General features: G+C 57.2%; 2 protein-coding genes across 3 annotated transcripts; one reads left to right on the forward strand and one right to left on the reverse strand.

Moving 5' to 3' along the window:
* Positions 1-1010: 1010 nt before the first annotated feature.
* On the forward strand, positions 1011-10971 carry HOOK2 (hook microtubule tethering protein 2). Of its 2 annotated transcripts, XM_029053282.2 has the most exons (23): positions 1012-1131; positions 2127-2212; positions 2761-2833; positions 3300-3350; positions 3551-3683; positions 3849-3916; positions 4490-4552; positions 4741-4821; positions 5983-6140; positions 6302-6442; positions 6537-6738; positions 7083-7193; positions 7488-7575; positions 7807-7876; positions 8119-8256; positions 8360-8447; positions 9087-9092; positions 9276-9310; positions 9402-9484; positions 9628-9731; positions 9996-10103; positions 10312-10383; positions 10485-10971. In XM_029053282.2, the coding sequence occupies exons 1-23, from the start codon at positions 1087-1089 to the stop codon at positions 10638-10640; spliced, it is 2160 nt and encodes a 719-aa protein (XP_028909115.1). In that variant the 5' UTR covers positions 1012-1086; the 3' UTR covers positions 10641-10971. The 2 variants fall into 2 exon arrangements, with proteins under 2 accessions (XP_028909116.1, XP_028909115.1); XM_029053283.2 differs by lacking the exon at positions 9087-9092 and having other exon boundaries at positions 1011-1131.
* A 539-nt stretch (positions 10972-11510) lies between these two features.
* On the reverse strand, positions 11511-18910 carry BEST2 (bestrophin 2). The gene is made up of 9 exons (XM_029053350.1): positions 18759-18910; positions 18463-18557; positions 18007-18240; positions 17603-17757; positions 16419-16496; positions 16062-16214; positions 15225-15305; positions 14895-15049; positions 11511-12329 (listed from the first exon to the last, which is right to left on the reverse strand). The coding sequence occupies exons 1-9, from the start codon at positions 18908-18910 to the stop codon at positions 11798-11800; spliced, it is 1635 nt and encodes a 544-aa protein (XP_028909183.1). The 3' UTR covers positions 11511-11797.
* Positions 18911-20572: the final 1662 nt, after the last annotated feature.

The following is a 20572-nucleotide window of genomic DNA, read 5'->3' on the forward strand; positions in this document are numbered from 1 at the left end:
GAGGGACCTGGGTTCTAATCCCGGCTCCACCACTTATCTGCTGTGTGACCTTGGACAAGTCGCTTCACTTCTCTGGGCCTACCTCATCTGTAAAATGGGGATCACTCATCATCATTCCTGGTATCTGTTAAGCACTCACTTTGCGCCGGGAGCTGTACTAAGCGCTGGGGTGGATACAAGCCCAGGTGGGGCTCACGGTCTCAATCTCCATTTTACAGATGAGGGAACTGAGGCCCAGAGAAGTGAAGCGACTTGCCCAAGGTCACACAGCGGACAAGTGGCGGACCGGGGATTGGAACCCCTGCCCTCCTGACTCCCAGGCCTGGGCTCGATCGTGTGGGAGAGGGGCGCTGTCCACCCTGATTAACTCGCCTCTACCCCGGCGCTTAGAATGGTAAGTGCTTAACAAGTACCGTCATCATCATCATCATCATTATTACTACTACGTAGCACGGATAATAATAAATAATGTTGGTATTTGTTAAGCGCTTCCTATGTGCAGAGCACTGTTCTAAGCGCTGGGGGAGATCCAGGGTAATCAGATTGTCCCACTTGAGGCTCTCAGTTAATCCCCATTTTACAGATGAGGCAACTGAGGCACAGAGAAGTTAAGTGACTTGCCCACGTCACACAGCTGACGAGTGGCAGAGGCAGGATTCGAACCCATGACCTCTGGCTCCCAAGCCCGGGCTCTTTCCACTGAGCCACGCTGAATGGAGAGACCCAGGAACGGGAGAGGCCGGGGGAGTGTTTAATCTTCTTCCCCGGGGATTTCTGAGATTCCCGTCCGGCGGAGCCGGAGTCAAAATGGCCAGCCGGTGAACTGAACCGAACGACTCCCCGGAGCGAGAGACGGCGACATCCTTCGGCTTCGGCTTCGGCTTCGGCTCCGGCTCCGGCTCCGGCTCCATAGCAACGGGTAGGATAGGTCGGCCGGCCGGCCCGCCCCCGCCTCTCTCCCCGCTCAGACAGGGTCACGTGGAGGCTGGTTTGGCGTCAGGGGGGCGGGGCGGGGCGCCTTTGCCTCCGGTCCCCTCCGTCTTCCTCCGGTTAGTGGGTCCGCGTCTGGCCGCCGTGGGAGCCACCATGAACGTGGACAAGGCCGCGCTGTGCGGGTCACTGCTGACCTGGGTAAGAAGCCGGCGGGGCTGAGGACGGGGGGCGGGTGGGCGGAGCTGAGGCGCCCCCCCCCCTCCGCCCCGTCTCCCCGTCCCCCGGTTTTCCCGCTAAATCCCCTCCTCCCTTGTCCCCCGCAGACCCTTCCCGGCTCTCCGGCCGGGGGCCTCTCCTTCCCGGCCCGGTCCGCAGAGTCACAGTCCCGACCCTTGGAGTCCAGTGGGGGCCTGGGCGGGGAGAACTAACCATTTACGGGGTTAACAGCTCTCCCCCACCACCCCGCCATTCAAGGAGCGATCCCGGGGGCTTTTGTGCGAGGTTGCACCCCCTCCCTTCCAATTCTCTCGGCGGGGGCGGGGACCGCGTCGACTGAAGACTCTAGACTTTGCTCCCGAGAGCTGCCGTGGCGCCCCGATCCGGGAAGGCACTCGGCTCCCCTGGGGGGCTGCTGGGGAGTGGAGACAGTCGGAGCCGGGCCTTCCCACCCCGCTCCCAGGCGAAGTCGACGCTCCCGACTTCCTAACAGGGAAGGGCGCTTGGAGAAGTGGGGGAAATGCTGTTGCTCTCAGCGGCTTCCTTGCCAACTGCAAGTCGAGACACTCCTGTCCCCCCGCCCGGTGTTGGAGGAGGTGGCGCTTACCTGTCTCGTGACAACCTGCTCCAAGCCTCCTTCCTTGGGGAAGTTGGGAGGGTTGGAGAGGGGGAACATGTAGGCCGGAGCCTGGGTGAGTGTGCAAAGGTTTGGAGGCCCTAGGCCCAGTTTCAAAAACCTGGAGGGGGAAGGGGACACCCCGACTGGTCCAGAATCTAGGCAACCTGACTCTCTGCCCCTCCCCTGGGAGGCTGTTTGCTGTCCAAATCCGGGGAGGGGGGAGGGTGACGGAGAGAGAGTGAGTGAGTGTGTGTGTGTGTTGCAGGGAGGGGCAGACTGTTCTCAGTTTCCCAGGCTCTAACACACGGTTCTCGGATTCCCAGGCTCTAACTCTCTTTCCTCCACTCCCTGGCTTTAGTTGCAGACGTTCAATGTGCCGACTCCCAGAACCACCCACCAGGACCTGAGTAGTGGGGTCACGATCGCCCATGTTTTGCACCAGATGTGAGTGGGACTGGAACCCATTCCAGCGTGGTTGGGACCTTCGCCTTCACCTGATTTCAAAGTCTTGCCGCTTAAAGCATTTGGAGGGAGTGGTTCACTGGGGGGCCATCCAGGTGTTTCTAGAGGAATGGTTTTTGAGGGCCTATGGAGTGTGACACACTGTTCTAAACACTTGGAAAAGGGCCACGGGAGCCGGATACCTCCCAGAGGCCAAAGAGTTGGTGCGCTGGAATGAGAAGCAGCGTGGCCTAGCGGCAAGAGCACGGGGTTGGGAGTCAGAGGATGTGGGTTGTAATCCCAGCTCTGCCACTTGTCTGATGGGTTGGGCAAGTCACTTAAATTCTCTGTGCCTCAGTTACCTCATCTGTAAAATGGGGATTAAGACTAAATCCCACGTGGGACAACCTGATTACCTTGTATCTTCCCCAGCCCTTAGAACAGTGCTTGGCACATAGTAAGCGCTTAATAAATACCATAATTATTTTGATTACTATTATTATGGAGGTCAGGTCAGAGGGCTCCAGGTGATTTTCTTCCCATTTCCCCAGAGACCCCTCCTGGTTCAACGAGGCCTGGCTTCTACGAATCAAGGATGATACCAGCGACAACTGGCGGCTGAAGGTACTCGTCCGCTCAACTGTATTTATCTTCATCACCCTATTTATTTTGTTTAATGAGCTGTACATCACCCTGATTCTATTTGCCATTGTTTTTATGAGATGATCTTCCTCTTGACTCTATTTATTGCCATTGTTCTTGTCTACCTGTCTCCCCCGATTAGACTGTAAGCCCGTCAAAGGGCAGGGACTGTCTCTATCTGTTGCCGATTTGTACATTCCAAGCGCTCAGTACAGTGCTCTGCACATAATAAGCGCTCAGTAAATACTATTGAATGAATGAAAGGTGCTGGGAAGGCAGGGGCTTCATCTCCACAGGGAGAGAGTCAAGGGGTCCCTGCTCCGGCCAGTGGGCCTCTCGCCCCTTCTCGGGCTCGCTGCCAGAAATGGAACCTGGGGAGGGAAAGGTGGTCTGGGAGGCAGGGGCCCAGGGAGCTCCAAATCACTCTGGCTGGCCTCCTCCTTGGCAGGTGAGCAACTTGAAGAAAGTGCTGCAGAGTGTGGTGGAGTACTCCCAGGACGTGAGTGATTTCCCCCTTCTTTGGGAGCAGGTCAGGGGAGAGGAAGGTGCTTCTGGGCAGTGGGGGTGAGTGGGCACAGGAGATAGGGTGGATTGAAAGGTAGAGTCCCCGGCGTGGTTATTGACTCATGGAATTGGGGTAACATCCTCGACTCTCTGTCCCTGGTTTACCTTGACTCTGTTTTATACCCTCCACCGCAGATCCTGGGGCACCAGGTGTCTGACCAGCATCTTCCAGATGTGAATCTCATTGGCGAGTTTTCGGATGCTGCCGAGCTGGGGAAGCTGCTGCAATTGGTGTTAGGCTGTGCCATCAGCTGTGAAAAGAAGCAAGGTGAGAAGTGGGAAGGAGAAAGTTTTCCCCTGTAGCAGAGGAGGGTCTCACCCCAGTGGCGGGGCTCTCTTCATGTGTGTCTGTCCCTCTCTCTCTCCATCCCTTCTCCCTGGGAAAGAAAGAGGGAATTCCCAATGCCTTTGCTGTCTCTCTCTCTCCTCCAAGAGCACATTCAGAGGATCATGACCTTGGAGGAATCCGTGCAGCATGTGGTGATGACAGCAATCCAGGAGGTGAGCGAAGGGAGAATGTCTGGACCCAGGAGTGAGGCTCCTCCTGCCCCTTCTGTCGCCTGTGGGCTGAGAGACCAACTATTCTACCAACTTTCAGGGGGGCGGTCCCCAGGCTTCTGGCCCTCGGTTTATGGCACTGTGAGTCGGATGGGAGAAGAAGCGTGAGTTGTATAGGGAAACAGCGTGGCCTCGTGGAAAGAACATGGGCCAGGGGGCCTGGGAGCCAGAGGACTTGGGTTCTAATCCCAGCTTTGCCACTTGCCTGCTGTTTGACCTCAGGCAAATCACTTAAATTCTCTGTGCCTCAGTTTCCTCAACTGTAAAATGGGGATTGAGACTGTGAGTCCCATGTGGACAACCCAATTACCTTGTATCTATCCCAGACCCAAGGTTCTCCCTCCTACTTGACTGTGAGCCCCACTTGGGACAGGGGCCGTGTCCAGCCTGATCAACTTGTCTTTACCCCAGGTTTTAGAATGGTGCTTGACACACAGTAAGTGTTTAACAAATGCCATTTAAAAAAAAACAAACAACTGTACCTGAGAGTACTTTCAATTCTTCCACTTCCTCCAGCTCATGATGAAGGACAGCACAGACCCCCTGACTGCTGAGACCTATGGCAACTTCGATAGTCAGGTACCCAGTGAGAGGTGGCTGGAGGGTCTTCCCATTTGCCCAGGGATGTGGGATCAAAAATAGGATGGCCCAGATTTCCTGGGAAGATTTGAGGGAGGAGGGTGCAGGGCCTTGGCTTGGCCTCTTGAGCCCCACAGTTCCCCCTCCCCCCCGGCCACCACACAGTCTTTTTTCCCTGCTCTCCCCAGTCCCGCAGATATTATTTTCTAAGTGAGGAGCTCGGGGAGACAGACGACGTACGGCAGCGTTGCCATGACCTGGAGCAACAGGTGGGAGCAGCCACTCCCCTGCCCTGTCCCGGGTTCCTTTAGCTTGGTGTTTACAAATGCATGAGGTCAGGGATGTCTGTTCTGATGTGTGATGCTCTATGGTTTGGAGGTGGGTGGGAGGGAAGGTGGGGGGAGCAAGGCCCTCCTGGGTTCTTGCATTCTAGCTGGTGTGCAATAGGCCCTGACTCTGAATGTCCTCCCCACCCTTCCCACCCCAAGGCAGGAACTGCTGCTCTGTGTCCAAATCACCTGTCCTGGGGGACCCAAGAGAAGCTTGGTCCTTGGGGCATGGAAGCCCCCACATCACCCACAACTTCCTTGTCCCCTCTACCCCCATGCCCCATAATTGCCCCCCTCTTCCCATTGCCCACATCCGCATTTGCTCTGGAAGGTTGTTGGGCAGCGGTGGCCCTGGGCTGGATTGCGGCGGGGTGAGTGTGTGCGGGCGCGGTTCAGCCTGTCGCTGCCTCGGGGTCCCCGCTGTGCTGGCTTTCTGCTTGCTTGCCTGTGTTAATGGGGGGGACACCCCTTGCATGAGCACGTGCCTGAGCCTGGCTCTGCCTAACTCAGCTCCCTCTCTCATTCTTTTCTTCACCCCCTCCTCCCCCCTACCTCCAAGGCTTAGGCCCCTAGTAAGGGAGGCAGGGAAAGGATGTGAGGGAGTCAAGCTCGGTTCCCTGCCCTGTCCCCTAGTTTTCCCACTGGGCTCTGTGAGGTATGAACTCCCTCTTACCCCCCACCCCCGCCCCTCCTCCTGGAGATCTAAGCCAAGCTGTAGTTGGGGTTCAGAGAAGTTCTGGACTCCCTCCTGCCTGCTGACCTGTTATTCTGGCTCCTCCCTCTTTTTCCCCTCTAAGGTGGGGATAGTGCCCCGGGGTCCATGCCAGCTCAAGGAGGGCACTGGGGCAGAAAAAAGAATCTACCCTGTCCCAGTTCTTATTAACCTTGTGCTTAACCCTTTGCTCCCCAAGGCCTCAAGCACACTAACCATGTGCTTGCCCTGGTATAATCTGGGCCCCTGGGCTGATGGGAGGTGGGCCGGGAGTGGGGACAGAAGAGCCTTCTGCATTGGAGAAGGGAGCTGCATAGCTGCTGTCTGTCCTGCTGGCATCTGAGTTTGGGTCTCTCCCTGCCCTTCTCCCCCTCCCCCCCCCTTCACAGCTGTCCCTCCTGACTGAGGAGAAACAGAGCCTGGCTCAGGAGAATCGGGCCCTCCGGGAGCAGAGAAATCACCTGGATGGGCCTGAGGCTGCAGGTGTCACCTCTAAGCTGCTGCTTCTGCAGTCTCAGCTGGAGCAGCTGCAGGAGGAGAACTTCAGGTGGGGTGGGGATGGGGGCCAGGATGCCTCAGGCTGAGCCTGGGAGTTACGGGGAAAGCTGAAAGATGGTAGGGAGGGGTGGGTTCTGAGGGGGAAAGGGGGACTGGTTGTGGGAACTCACCCACTTAGACTTGGAGAGCATGGCCTCCACACCTCTCCAGGCTGGAGAGCGGGAAAGAGGACGATCGTCTCCGCTGCGAGGAACTGGAACGTGAGGTGGTTGACCTGCAGCAGCGGAACCATCAGCTGATGAGTCTGGCTCAGGAGGCTCAGGCCCTCAAGGATGAGATGGATGTACTCCGGTGAGGAGCAGTGGGTGGAGAGGGTCTGCCGGGTGTCGGGCACGTCTGGGATCCCAGGGTCCTGGCCAACCCCTAACTCCTCCCAACCCACCAGGCATTCGTCGGACAAGGTGGGGCGGCTGGAGGCGACCCTGAGCTCGGCCCGACGCCGGTTGGAGGAACTGGGTGAGCTGAGGCGGCAGGTGCGACTGCTGGAGGAGAGGAACACCGGCCACCTACAGCGCACCTGTGAGCTGGAGGAGGAGCTACGCCTGATGGGCCTCTTGCGGTCCCAGCTGGAGACTCACAAGAGACAGGTGAGGCCGGGGGGTGAGGAATGAGGAACCGGGCCGGACCAAAACAGGGCACGCAGAGGCAGGTCTTGCCCTTTTTCCCCCTTCCCTCCATTCTCCCACCCTGTCCTGGGCTCCCTTCGGCACCCCGTTAAAGGGCGGGAGTCAAGGAGAAACCAGATTAGGCATAAGACCTGCTCCCATAGAGGCCGGCGAGAGCCAGGCCCCGGAATTTCAGCTTTGGCAGGGCCGAGGAGAATACACGGGAGATGGGGAAAGCCGTGTCTGGGGGGGTGCTGGGGGCGGGGAGGGGGGCGGTATTTAAGGTGGGTTTTCAAGTTCCATAATCCCCTCTGCCTCCCCTCTAGGTGCAGGAATTGGCCGGGCGGCACAGGGAAGAGGCTGTGAAGGCTGAGAAGTGGCAGTTTGAGTGTCGGACCCTGGAGGAGAAGTATGAAGCGGTTACCAAGGAAAAGGAGGTGTGTGCCGGCGGTCCCCTCCGTGTTTTTTCCCACCAAGCCCTTCCCCCTCCCCTCATGTAAAATCAGGGCTTGAGGCGCCCCCCCCCCCGCCCCCCTTCTTGCCACCCAAACCTATGCCCGCCCTCTCCCTCAGAGGTGAGGGAAACTGAGTTCCAGAGAGGAAGCAGTGCCTCCTTCTGAGCACCGCAACAGGGCAGAACCCCAGAGTCCTGCTTCTTAACCATATCCTGCCTGCTCTGTTGGCCCTTTTGGGCCACAGAAGACCCCCTTGACCCCCGCATGCCTCCCCAGCGGCTCATTGCTGAGCGGGACTCCCTGCGCGAGGCCAATGAGGAGCTGCGCTGTGCCCAGGTGCAGCAGAAGTGCCTGAGTCAGGCGGGTGAGTTGGCATGGGCTGCGGGATCTTGGTGAGGGTGTCTCAGGTGGCCTTTGTGCGCCCCATCCCCCAGGTGGGGTGAAAGGTGAAAGCACCCTTCGTTCGTGGATGCTGCCTTACCTGCTCAGCTGGGCTGTAAGAGGGCCCTTGTCTGGTGTGCGGGGATGGAGAAATGGGCAAGCCTGAGGGTTCAGTGCCAGGGCTGGGCCTGCCTGACTGGCTTCCGGACCCCAGATTCCTTGCTGGAGCGAACATCTTCATCCATGGACAACCTGGCTGCAGAGATCCTGCCTGCTGAGCTCAAGTACGTATGTGCGCCCTGACTCGGGGTGGAGCCCACCTGGGGTTGGGAGCTGTAGTGCCCCAGAGGAGGGAGCTGTGGTAGATTCCTGAGTGCCACTCTGGACCGTGACTGCTACCCGAGAGCCAGGCTGTCCCTGCTCCCCACTCCGACTCTCTGTGGACACATCTCGTCGACTAGGCCTCGGTGGGGGTAGAATGCCCCCCCGCAATAGCCTCCTTCTCCTCCTCCTCCCCCCCACCCAGGGAAACAATCATGAGGCTGCAGCTGGAGAATAAACGGCTGTGTGTGCAGGAGGCCGCCGACCGCGAGCGGCAAGAAGAGCTGCAGGCGCAGCTGGAGGAGGCAAATCGGGCAAAGCACGGACTGGAGACCCAGCACAGGTACTTGGGGCCAGATGATCCGAGGGCAGGAGGGGTTCTTGCCCAACCAGGGAGCGGGATCCTGAGCCACGTTCTGTTCCCACTACCCCCCTCCACGCCCCAGGCTGAACCAGCAGCAGATGGCAGAGCTGCGGGCACAGGTGGAGGAGCTGCAGAAAGCACTGCAGGATCAGGGCAGCAAGGCTGAAGATGTGAGTGCCTGTCTCCAAGGGTGCCCCTGGGTGACCAGTCCAACACGGCCCAGAGCCACCCGGATTCCTTGCGGGTGCTGCCACGCCGCCCCAAGTCCCTCCCTCACTGTGGAACCGAGATGCCCCCTCCCGGTCTCCCTCCTCAGCAGCATCTCTTCCCCCAGAGTCAAGGAGGGTTTGCTTGCTTTTTGTCCACACCCATCTGGGCCACATCACACCCGCCCTCATCCGAGTGATACGTAGTGGGGTTCCCAGCAGAGCTTACCCATCGGGTGGACCGCAACGTGCCAGGAAACACTTTTCGGTACTTGGCAGGGGACGGTCCCTGGAAGTTGCCACCAGCCGGTGCCTGCCCCTGGGCCAGGCCTGGCCTGAATCAATCGGTGGTAATTATTGAGTGTTTACGGTAGAAAGAGCACTATTCTAAAGCTTTTTGGAGGGTACAATAAGACAGAGTTGGTAGGCACCTCCCCTGCCCACGAGGAGCTTACCGACTAGAGGGAGAGGCAGACGTTAAGCCTTCTCTCTCCTGCCCAGCCTGCAGACCATGGTCTGGGTCCCTGGTCGCCTGCAACACCCTCACTAACTCCTTCCCTATTTCTCTTTCTTTCTCTGACTGCCACCTGGTTTGACCACTAGGCCATTGTGAGTACCCAGCTCAGGAGCTCTGGCCATGCACACTCTGCATGGGGCTGCTGTGCCCTAGGGCGTGGTGGCGGTGGCGCGGAGATGGGGCCTGCTGTGAGAGCTGGGGACGGATGATGGCTGGGAGAGGTCAGTGCCTGGTACGCAGGACCTTGGCCTCATCTCTTATCCTCTCTTCTGCAGTCCTCCCTCCTGAAGCGCAAGCTGGAGGAGCATCTGTGAGTCTGGGACACTGAGGGTTCTCTGGCTGAGGGGGTTCCCCAGGCTGGGGGCCTGGCTGTGAGCTCCCTCCCCCTGGTGCATTTGCAGGGAGAAGCTGCATGAAGCACATTCAGAGCTGCAGAGAAAGCGGGAATACATCGAGGAGCTGGAGCCCCGGGTGGATAGCAGCAGTAAGCTTCCTTTCCCCTCTCCCCTTCCTTTGGTCTTCAGAGTCTCCCTCCCTGCTTCATTTCCCAGGCCTAGAGCCCAATCTAGGCAGGCTGTTGTCACCTCTGACCCTGGGCCCCTGCCAAAGTGCTTCCCCACCCCGTAGTGGTAAAGAAGATTGGAGAGCTGCAGCAGAGTCTGCAGCAGAAGGATGAAGACTTACGAGCCATGGAAGAGCGATATCGGCGTTATGTGGAAAGATCGCAGACGGTGAGTTTGGGGGTGCTCAGAGGAGTGGGTGTGGATGGCCATCTCCCTGCCTGAGACAGGTGGTTGGGTTCAGCTGTTTTCATTCCACCCCCGTCTAGGTTGACTTTGTCAGGTGTGGGGTGTGGGCAGGTGCTAACCCTTTTGGTCAGATGCTCTGCTGGCAGGTCCCAGACACCTAGCTCTCAGGCCCCGTGGGCCCCTCCTTCCGCAGTAATTGGGCCAGGAGGATTCAGACTAATTGCCAGGGCTCTGCACCCAACCCAGGTCTTCCAGACCTTGGAACCCCGTCAGCGCCCAGTCAAGGTGCCACTGGAGATCCAGGCACTCAAGACCCAATTACAGGAGAAGGACATCAAGATCCACCATTTGGAAGTGAGTCTGGCGCTTGCCTTATGCCCTGGGTTGGGAGTGTTAAGGGAACATCACTCTGAGCTGCCCTGATTTACTCTCCAAGTAGGCTTAGGTTCCCCAACTAGGGGACCGCCCACCACCCCCCCCACATACACACCACACACTCCTTCACTTTTTTCTCTCTCACGCACATTCTTCCTCCCCACTTCCTAAACCTTTCTCATCTCAGACTGACTTTGAGAAGAGCAAGTCTCAGCGGGAACAGGAGGAGAAGCTCATCATCAGTGCCTGGTACAACATGGTGAGTGCAGGGTGACTCTGCTGAACAGAGGCGTCTTAGCACATGACAGGAGGGCACAGGGGCGGGACCGCCAGGAGCTGAGCTCCACTTATATTCTCCAGGGGATGGCGCTGCAGCAGCGGGCCACAGAAGAACGTGCCCCTGGCCCCCCGCACGCCCAGTCTTTCCTGGCCCAGCAACGGCTTGCCACCAATGCCCGCCGGGGGCCCCTTGCCCGAACCCATCCCCTGCTCCTCCGGCTTAGCGAGAAGCACTGAAGCTCCCGGCTAACCCCTCCTGGTGCCTGGCTAAGATTCCTTACAGGCAACAAAGAGTGAATTGAGCAGAGCCCACTCCCCGGTTAGCTGCATCCTAAGGTGGAGTGGGCCCAGTAGGGGAAGCTCAGGGATTCCACTGGGTTTTTTAATGGAAGGGCGGTCCCTGCTCTGGGAACTGGTTGCCGGGGCCCTGCCAAACTCTGTTTGGGCCTTCTGTTTGTTTTAAAGATGGGGTTGGAAGGGTTTGAAATCTTCTGCTCAGAGGGGTGGGAGAAGATGGCTTCCACCTTCCCCCAGTCTAGTACACTACAAATAAAATAAATGAAACCACCTGGTGGCCCCTGTCATTTTGTTTTCTTCTCTCCAAAACCAGCTTCTTCCCCAGGACCAGGGGTTGGGCTGTCTGTCACCTCCTCCCTATAGTTCCCTCCTTGCCTGGTCAGGGGCCTGAGGTGGAAGACCGAGCAAGACCCCTCTGCCCCCAAGGCAGGGACACTAGGCCAAGGTCCTGGACCCTAGTTCCAACTCCTGCAGTGGAAGCCACCCAGGAGAGGTGGTCAGAGGCGGTCAGAATCTGGAAGAGGATCACAGCCCCGGCACCAGCCCTCAAAGCCCTCCCGTGGTCCCCATAGGAACCCTTCTTGCCCTGTCCCCCAAGAGAATGGGGAAGTAGTCATATTTAGATGTTTAATCAGAAAGAGGGACGGAGGAGGTCAAGTCCCCAGGGCAGAGCAGAGTGGGGATACCAGTCCCTCCCCACCCCCCTCCCTGTCATTTTTCATGTGCACAAATACACACGTGTGTGTGTGCGTGCACACACATCACTCACTAGTAGCTCCTACCACAGTGCAGTGCAGGAATAGTGGGAGGTAAGACAGGAAGGGGCTCAGCCAAGGCTGACTGCGTGGCTCTGAATAAGATGCCCATCAGGTCTCTGGGGTGGGCACAAGAAACTGAGAAGTCTGCCATTGGGTACCTATTCTGTGCGCGTCCTCCCCCAGCCCCTTCAGTGGGCGATGGATGGAAGGTCTGAACTGGCCCGGGACTACCTCCATCTAGACGTCACGGGCCCCCAACTGGGCCCCGCCACCCCCATCTCCAGCTGAGACACGGGGACTGAAGGCCACATGGTCAGGCAAATGGTGCCAGTAGGGTACTCAGGCCAGGCTCTCCTCCTCTTCTCCAATGGGGCTCTGTAGCCAGAGTGGAACTGGCCCAGTCCCGCCTTTCACTGCAGATTCTCCCCGAGGTGTGGGCATGGAGATAGCCACTGAGGGTTCCCCAGCCCCAAGCTCCTTCTGAGGATGATGAGGGGAGTCAAGGAAGCAGTGGGGGTCATGGTCTGGGTCCCCCTGTCGGGCTCGCGGGCTGGCGGCACCCACGTCGGCGAGGGCCTCGTCTTCACCCCCTTCGCAGCTGGCACCCCCTTCCCTGTGGTCCTGGGGGCCCAACGGTCCACAGGCACAATCTGGGACAGAACCATCAGGGCAGAGGCAACTGTAGGTGGTGGAGGCTTCAGAGACACAGCTGTTCTTCCGGCGCAGCAGCGAGAGGCGGCGACTGAAGTAGCCGGGGGCGGGGCCGGCGGGCAGCAGGCGGTGCAGCAGGTCTCCAGGCTCCTGCTGCCCTTCCTCCATGCGCTCGGTGATGTCCTCCAGCCGCTGGATCTGCATGTCCTCCTTGGGCAGCCTGAGGGGAAGGTGGGGAGGGGCGGGTTATGAAAGCCACTCCTCTCAGCCCTGGCACTAGGAACCCTGTGGGCTGGCTGGCTCCCCCCCGCCCTACCCAAAGCTGGAGTCATGAGGGTGTTCGGCACCTGCCGAGTGTGAGAGGGCAACCGAGAGGGCAACCGCTGTGCTGAACAGAGTACAACCAAAGCACGAGTCACGTTCCCTGCCCACGTGGTGCTTACTCTCCTCTTCGGCAGGGAGGGGAGAGAACAAAATATTTACAAATAGTGGGAGCAGTAGGAAGAACAAGGAGCAGATAGGGAGTAGGAGGAATTTGAAAAACTGAATCTTCAGAAGTGCTGAGTGGGCTGTTGTTGAGTCGCTATAGGAATTCACTGGGGAAGGGAAGGGGGATTTAAGGGAGGCTTTGAAAATGAGGAGGGCTGAGGTCTGGCCTATTTGTGGGTGGTGGTGCTGGGAGGGGAAAAGTGTCTACAGGAGAATCTTTCTTTGTCCACTTGCTCAGGCTGCCCCCCCGCCATGTAGTGCGGACTACAGCTCTCCCTCCTTAAATCCCACCTCTTTACCTTTTTCGACAAACTTTACCTGATTCTTCATTTCCCAGCACCCTGAGCCATGTCATCCTTTTTAAAAATGGTATTTCTTAAGCGCTTACTACATGCGAGGCACTGTACTAAGTGCCAGGATAGATATAAGCTAGTCAGTTTGGGGGCAGTCAATGGGACTGCCATGGGACTCACAGTCTTCATCCCCATTTTACAAATGAGGTAACCGAGGCCCAGAGAAATGAAATGATTTGCCCATGGTCACATAGCAGACAATTTTGCGGGATTAGAAACCAGGTCCTTCTGATTCCCAGGCCTGGGATCTAACCAGTAGACCATGCTGCTTCTCTGCCAACTTCCTGCAACTAGAGATTGAAATTAAATGGAAATATATATGAGTGCTAAAGAGGGTTCCATAGCACCCATGTATATTTCCATTTTAATTTCAATCTTTCTAGTTGTAAATATTTTTCTTTTTGTCTCTTTTAGAGCATTAGCTCCTTCCATAATTCTGTTTTTCTTAGGCACCTAGTACAGTGCACCACTCAATACATAATAATGGCATTTGTTAAGTGCTTACTATGTGTGAGGCACTGTTCTAAGCACGGGGGGGGGGGGATGGGGGGGGGTGGATACAAGGTAATCAGGTTGTCCCACGTGGGGCTCACAGACTTAATCCCCATTTTACAGCTGAGGTAACTGAGGCCCAGAGAAGTTAAGTGACTTGCCCAAAGTCACACAGCTGACAAGTGGCAGAGCGGGGATTAGAACCCATGACCTCTGACTCCCAAGCCCAGGCTCTTTCCACTGAGCCATACTGCTTCTCTAAATACCACATCTACAGAATGGGGTTTAAATACCCATTTTCCCCACTACTTAGACTGTGAGCCCTTGAGGGTCAGGGGCTATGTTGTGACCAATTGAATGGTATTTATTGAGTGCTTACTATATGCAGAGCACTGTACTAAGCCCTTGGGAGAGTACAATACCAACGAGTTGGTAGACTCGTTCCCTGTCCACAAGGATCTTACGCTCTAGAAGGGGAGAAAAACATTACTATACATAAATTACGGCTAGGTAGGTGAGTGCTGTAGGGTTGAGAATGGGGTGAATTAAGGGTACAAATCCAAGGGCAAAGCAGATTATCTTGGTCTACCCCAGTGCTTAGTACAGAGCTTGGCAGAGTAAGCACTTAAATACCACAATTATCATTATTAGCATGAGCAAAGGGTCACAGGCCGCTGAGAATGGGGTAGAGTTAGAAGGTAGAGTTCCTCCCCCTCACCCCTACCTGTGCATTCTTTCCCAATGTCTAGTAGAATGTGCACAGTAAGTGCTTAATAACTACTATTATTACTACTAAGGTGACTGGGGAGGGGATGGTCGATATATCATGATTAAGAGAGTCGAGTGAGTGCCTTGATGTCAGTGGAGAGAGGTTTTTTTATGCAGGAGGATATGGCTAGCCTTTGGAGTTTACCGGGACTGTGGCTGGGAGGAAAACACTCTGTCTTTGGCCTGAGAGTCAAAAGAGAACTGGATAACCTTGGTTTTCTCCTTTGTTAGCACCCAGGAGGGTGGCCACCCCAGCACTTGGCCTAGGGCCATTACCATTGATGGTCCAGGGGTTACAGAAAAGGACGAAATTACAGGGTGCTTGTGTGGTACTTAGATGAGTTCAACCAATGGAGACACTCCCTCAGAACAAAGGGAGACCTGCTAGGGGCTGAGCATGACAAAGGGCAGACTGGGGATAAGAATCCAGGTGGGGAGCGGTATCATTTGCAGTTGGAGGGATTTGGGTGTCCCTAGGGGGCAATTTGACTTAGCCTTTGGGAATTGCGGGGTCTGACTGATGGAAATGTTGCTGGTCGAGGGATCCTGCTAACAGAGAGTCTGATGTTTGGGGGGGAATGATAGGCTCTGCCATCTGGCCTGAACTGGGGGCCAATCCAGACCTAGGCAGGGTTCTAGCTTCCCCACTCCCTTCGGGGGCCCCATCCCCATCAAGGACTCACGTGATATCGAAAGTGGAACCCTGGAAGGAGGGCTGGTGGAGCAGAAAGAGTGTGGCAGCCGTGTAGGGGGCACGGGCATTGGCAGCATCCCAGTACCGATCCTTCTCGAGCATCGGGAGGTCATCATACATCTCATCTACTGCCAGCATGGACACCTGGGGGAGAGGACAGGAGCAGAGGGATGGCTCGAAGCGCCTGTGCAGGAGTGAGGCCCCAGCAGAGGTAGCCAGTTCTCTCCCACCACAAGCCCAGGCTCCTCCTCATCCCCTCCCCTGAGGGGGTAGGGGACCTGGGGTGCCTAGCTGGTTGGGGAGGTAAGCGGGAGATTACCTGGAAATTCCGGTCAATCAGAAAGTTAGTCTCAAAGTCATCGTCATCCTCTCCGAAAGGGTTGATCAGCTGCTCAGCCACCTGAAAAGAGTGAAGGGTTGGAGCATTGTGGGGCTTCTCTGGCCCCTCTCATTCCTTACTCCCCACCATTTCCCCCCTCTGAGACCTCCCACCACTATCCAGTTACTCTTGTCCTGTGCCCCACCCCATTGCCATCACCACCACCACCACCACTAGGCCCTTTCCTCTCCTAAACTAATTTTAGAACACCAGTGTTAGTGCCTGGGAAAGGACAACCAAAGGGAGTAGAAGCCAATGTTTAAGGGCTGGTTTAGATACAAGATAATCGGGTCAGACACAGTCCCTGTCCCACATGGGGATGTGGGAGGGAGAACGGGTATTTAATCCCCATTTTCCTGATGAAGAAACTGAGGCACAGAGCAGCCTTCACCAGTGGGTCGTGATAGGTGTAGCAATTGGTGGTACTTGAGTGTCAACTGTGTGCAGAGAACTGTACTAGGCACTTAGGAAAGCACAATAGTTGGTAGACCTGATTTTTTTTTTTTAGTATTATTAAATGATACTTGTTAAGTATTATGTGCTGTATTCACTGTATTCAGCAATGGGGTAGATACAAAAGATAGTTAAGTGACTTGCCCGAGGTCTCCCAGAAGGCAAGTGGCAGAGTCTGGATTGGAACCCAGGCTCTGTGACTCCAAAGTTGATGCTCTTTACACTAGGCCACCCTGCTTCTCAGCAGATCAGAATGCTAGCACCTCTAGTCTCCCTTCTCTTTTCCACACTCACAGCCTCCCTTCCCCAGGCCCTGCCCCGCACCTTGAGCCAGCCCACATAGAAGAAGAATTGGAGCAGGGTGAAGACGGGTACACAGAGGTCCAGGTCATGCCCTCGGTACCCGCGGGTGGGATCCAGGAACTGGCGCCCAATCAGACAGGCCAAGAAGAAGCTGTACACGGCGATGGTCACTACCTGATGGCAAGAGGTCAGGTTTGGAGTCACCACCGACTTGGAGTAGTATTCCCTCCCCCTGCTCAGGCACCCCCACCCCTGCCACCATTAATGGCAGGAACCGTGGGGAGAATCCTGGGAGTCACTTTCCCATCCCATCCTGCACATCCCCAAGAGTGGCTGGTCCCTGGTTCCTGAGCTCAGGCCCTATGGGTAGAAGGTTACCTGGGTGTAGACCAGAGGGACACTGATCCAGTCGTAATGGAAGAGCATGCCGCACTTCCCTCGGAAACCATTCAGCTCCTGTGGGGGTCGGGGCGGGGGGGGGAGAGGTGGAGTGGTGGGAGAGGTCAGGCCTGAACTAGCCCATCCTGACCTCCCCTTGGCCCCTAGCTTCCCAGGAGGAGGGGAAGTTGTGTGTATTCCAGTTGGTATGGAGGGGAGGCTCTGCAGTCCCCCCCTTCCCAATGAAAATTCCTTTTACCCTATGTTGATGGCCTTTCCTGGCTCCAGGAACCCTTCATTTGTGTCTCCTCTAGACCGTATGGTCCTTATTAATAATAATAATAATAATGGTTTTTGTTAAGTGCTTACTATGTATCAAGCACTGTTCTAAGCACTGGGGGAGAAACAAGGTCATCAGGTTGTCCCACGAGGGGCTCAGTCTTAATCCCCATTTTACAGATGAGGTAACTGAAGCCCAGAGAAGTTAAGCGACTTGCCCAAAGTCACACAGCTGACAAGTGGAGTCAGGATTAGAATCCATGAACTCTGACTCCCAAGCCTGTGCTCTTTCCACTAAGCCATGCTGCTTCTCAATAACAGTAATTGCGGTATTTGTTAAGCGCTTACTATGTGTTAGGCACTGTACTAAGCACAGGGGTAGACACAAGCTAATCAGGCTGTACACAGTCTCCGTCCCACATGGGGCTCACAGTCTTAATCCCCATTTTACAGATGAGGGAACTGAAGCCCAGATAAATTATTGACTTGCCCAAGGTCACATAGTAGACAAGTGGCAGAACTGGGATTAGAACCCAGGTCCTTCTGACTCCCAGACCCATGCCCTCTCCACTAGGTCATGCTGCTTCTCCTTGTGGGCAGGGAACATGTCTACCAAATCTGTTACATCGTACTCTCCCAAGCATTTAATACAGTGCTCTGCACACAGTAAGTGCTCAATAAATACCAGTGACCGATGCCTTTGCAGCGCAATGCGAGCTATTCAGCAACTTGTGGGAGAAGAATCCCAGATCCGAGGGAACATCTGGATTGCTGTGGGGATCAGGTGAAAGGGGAGTCCCAACAGTGGTCCCTGGCCAGAGAAACCCACCTCCCTGACCGCCCCCATGCTGGCCTGTCCCAGGGCCCTCCTTCCCCTTCCTTTTTGCCCCAGCTGGGCTCCTCACCTCCATGAGCAGCTTGAGAGCGCTGTTGTCCCGGATCCGGCCCTCCTTGCGGGCCTGTGCAGCCAAATTGCTGAACCAGACGCATGGGATCCAGTACTTGTTGTATGAGGAGTTCAGGTTCTCGTATTTCTTTCGCTCCTCGCGGGTCATGAATCCTGTCGGGGAAGGGCGCCCAGGGATGTCCCCGTCATCCTTTGCAGGTAGGTGCAAATGCAGCCACCTGTGATGTTCACTGTTCTCCCCCTCCCCCACCAAGCTACCTGTGGGGTTTTGAGAGCCTCAGGCTGCATACTTGTTCCTGCAGCCGCTTCTGGGGTGGGATGGGGTCACCTAACCACTTCCAGAGGCCCCCCCCACTTCCCCTCCATCCCTGCCTCCTCCTTCCAAGAACATCCCTCCCTCACCAGCCTCCACCACGTGGTCGATGGTGGGGAAACGTTTGAAGACGGCAGTGCTGACGGAGCGGAGGATGAGTACGGCGGAGAGGCTGGCATATCGCATCAGGGTCCGGCGGTACAGACGCCCCCGCTCATCGTGCCCATGCACTGTGCCAGAGATGGCACACATGAGCGGGTCAGGCAGGGGCATGCAGGTGTATTGGTTCCACCAGCGATTCACCACCAGCGTCACATAGAAACCTAGGGGCAACAGGGAGGTGGGAGGCGTTAGGGAGGTGGGGTATGTGTGTGTGTGTGTGTGTGTGTCTCGGGGGAGGTGTGGATCAGAGAACCGTCTCCCAAGCAAAGGGGAGAGCCACCTGGGGCTCCAGTGAACAGTCTCCCTTTCCCCTCTGTGGGTGGCGGTTCAGGAGGGGAAGGGTTGGGGAGGGCCAGTTGAGGAATGAGGGCGAGAGCTCCTACCCAGGACAAAGGAGACAGGAATGAGGTTGGCATAGTTGTCGCAGTAGATGGCCAGCTTTTCGAAGTACCGCTTCTGGGCCTCTGACAGGACAAAGCTGAGTGTGGAGGTGGGGGGAGGGAGGGGAGAGGATGGAGGAGGACGGGGAGGAGGAAGTGTTAGAGTCCTCGGCCTCCCATTCCTTCCCGGCTACTGTCCCCCCAGCCCCGGTGCTGCCCCTCTTGCCCCTTCCCGACAGTGCTCTGCACATAGTAAGCGCTCAATAGATACTATTGAATGAATGACCCCGCCCCCTCACCGATAAGTGACGCTGAGCCCCACGTAGAGCAAGAGGAAAGCCAGCACCTCCCGATAGAGCAGCTTGTAGATGCTGCCCCGCCACAGCAGCAGCAGCTGCGAGAAACCGCCGAAACGCGCGTTGGCCACCCGGGCTGTGTAGGTCACCGTCATGGCGTGGACGGCGTGAGGGTGGGGGGGAGGGGGGACGAGCGGACCGGACTCGCACCTAGGGGTGGAAGACGCCGCTGGGAAGGGAGGTCGTGGCCGGGGAGGCACAGCTCCGGTGCCCTCGCCTCATCGGCCCCAAAGGACGCCAGGCCGGGACGAGGGCCGACAGTCCCGCTTCGCACCTCCCGCCCCCCCCGATCAGGGGCCTCCCCGTCCACCCTCAGACTCCCAATTCTGGGATCCAGTTCCTCAGCGCTCGCCACCCTATCCTGCGCCCGCGTTTTCCTCGCATCCATCCACCCATCCATCCACCCATCCAATGACCAGTATTGATCGAGTGCCTACGGTGTGCAGAACACTGTCCTAAGCCCCTCAAAGATCCCGAGTTTCCCCTCTCCCTACTCCGTTAGCCCACTGCCCCTCTCCCTTCTGGATCCCCCGTTCCCCTCTCCCCGGCCGCACCCCAGCTCCCCCTCCCTCACCTGGCGCCCCTGTACCCGTTCCTCACCAGCGACGGCGGCGGCAGAACGGACAGAGGGACGGGCGGAACGGGAACCGGACCCCGGGTGAGGGGGGGAGGAGGAGTCCGGGTGGGTGTGGCGAGAAGGGGGTCTGTTGGACCAATGGAAAAAGGCCGTTCTTCCCCAGCGGCGCCCCCCTCTTCCATCCCGGCTCCACCCCACTCTGACCTTCTCCTCCCCTAGGTGCCGGGGGCACGCCGACCCCCCCACACACCAAGAAGGCCACTGGCTAGAGGCCCCGCCAACCCGCGGTAGGGGGAAACTGAGGCATATAGCCTGGAACCTCGGGGCAATCCCCAACTCTTCCCCCGACCTCAGTTTACCCATTGGCCCTGCCCACCCTCTTCTCCCCTCCCCCCGCCCCATCCCGGTCACGGCTCCCGGCATGGAGGGGAAGGACGGGACTCCCTCCCCAAAGCATCCAAATTCTGGCCCTTCATACAGGCGTCTGCTGCCCCAGGCTCCCTACCCTGGTTCGACTTTGGTTTTAAAAAAATTCGATTAACGAGTCAACGCCTTCAAGGTTAAGCCGCTCGTTGCTTTTTCATCCTGGGGAGGGGGGAAGACAGGAGTCGGAGTTGCGGGGAGGGTAAAGCCAGGAAAGTAGATAGATCCATCCAAGCCCCTAAATACCTTGCCCTCAAATAGGAAGGGAGCGAATCTCGGTTTTTCTCTGCCGTGGCGTCCTCACTGCCCACAGGACTGTACGAAGGCGCATTCGGGGGGAAAGGCTGAGACAACCGGGAGGACTGGGATTTCTCTCCCTCCCCCGGAGGGGCTGGGCCTGCCAGAATATTCCCGTTCCTCCTGCTGCCCTGGGGAGGGGCAGGTGTGGATATGGGGGAGGGGCTCTCCCCCCTTATCTTGGGAGAGAACAGAGGTCTCGAGAGGTCAAGCCGGCCCCCGCCCCCACCAAACCCATCACCCCCACCCCCATAACCCGGCCCGATCGGTGCCCTCTCCTGTCCCCAATCCCCTCCTCCTCCCTCCTATTATACTTCAGGGTCAAGCCAGGGCTTTCCCCCTGCCCCTCCCCGCCCCAATTCTGACCTGGGCCCTGCGGAGGAGGGCGGAGAAGGAGTGAAAGAGCGGGCTTGGGGGTAACTCGCCTTCAATCGCTGCAGCTGCCTGCGGGCTTTCCATC

This window comes from Ornithorhynchus anatinus, chromosome X2, assembly GCF_004115215.2.
Source record: "Ornithorhynchus anatinus isolate Pmale09 chromosome X2, mOrnAna1.pri.v4, whole genome shotgun sequence".
NCBI lineage: Eukaryota > Metazoa > Chordata > Mammalia > Monotremata > Ornithorhynchidae > Ornithorhynchus > Ornithorhynchus anatinus.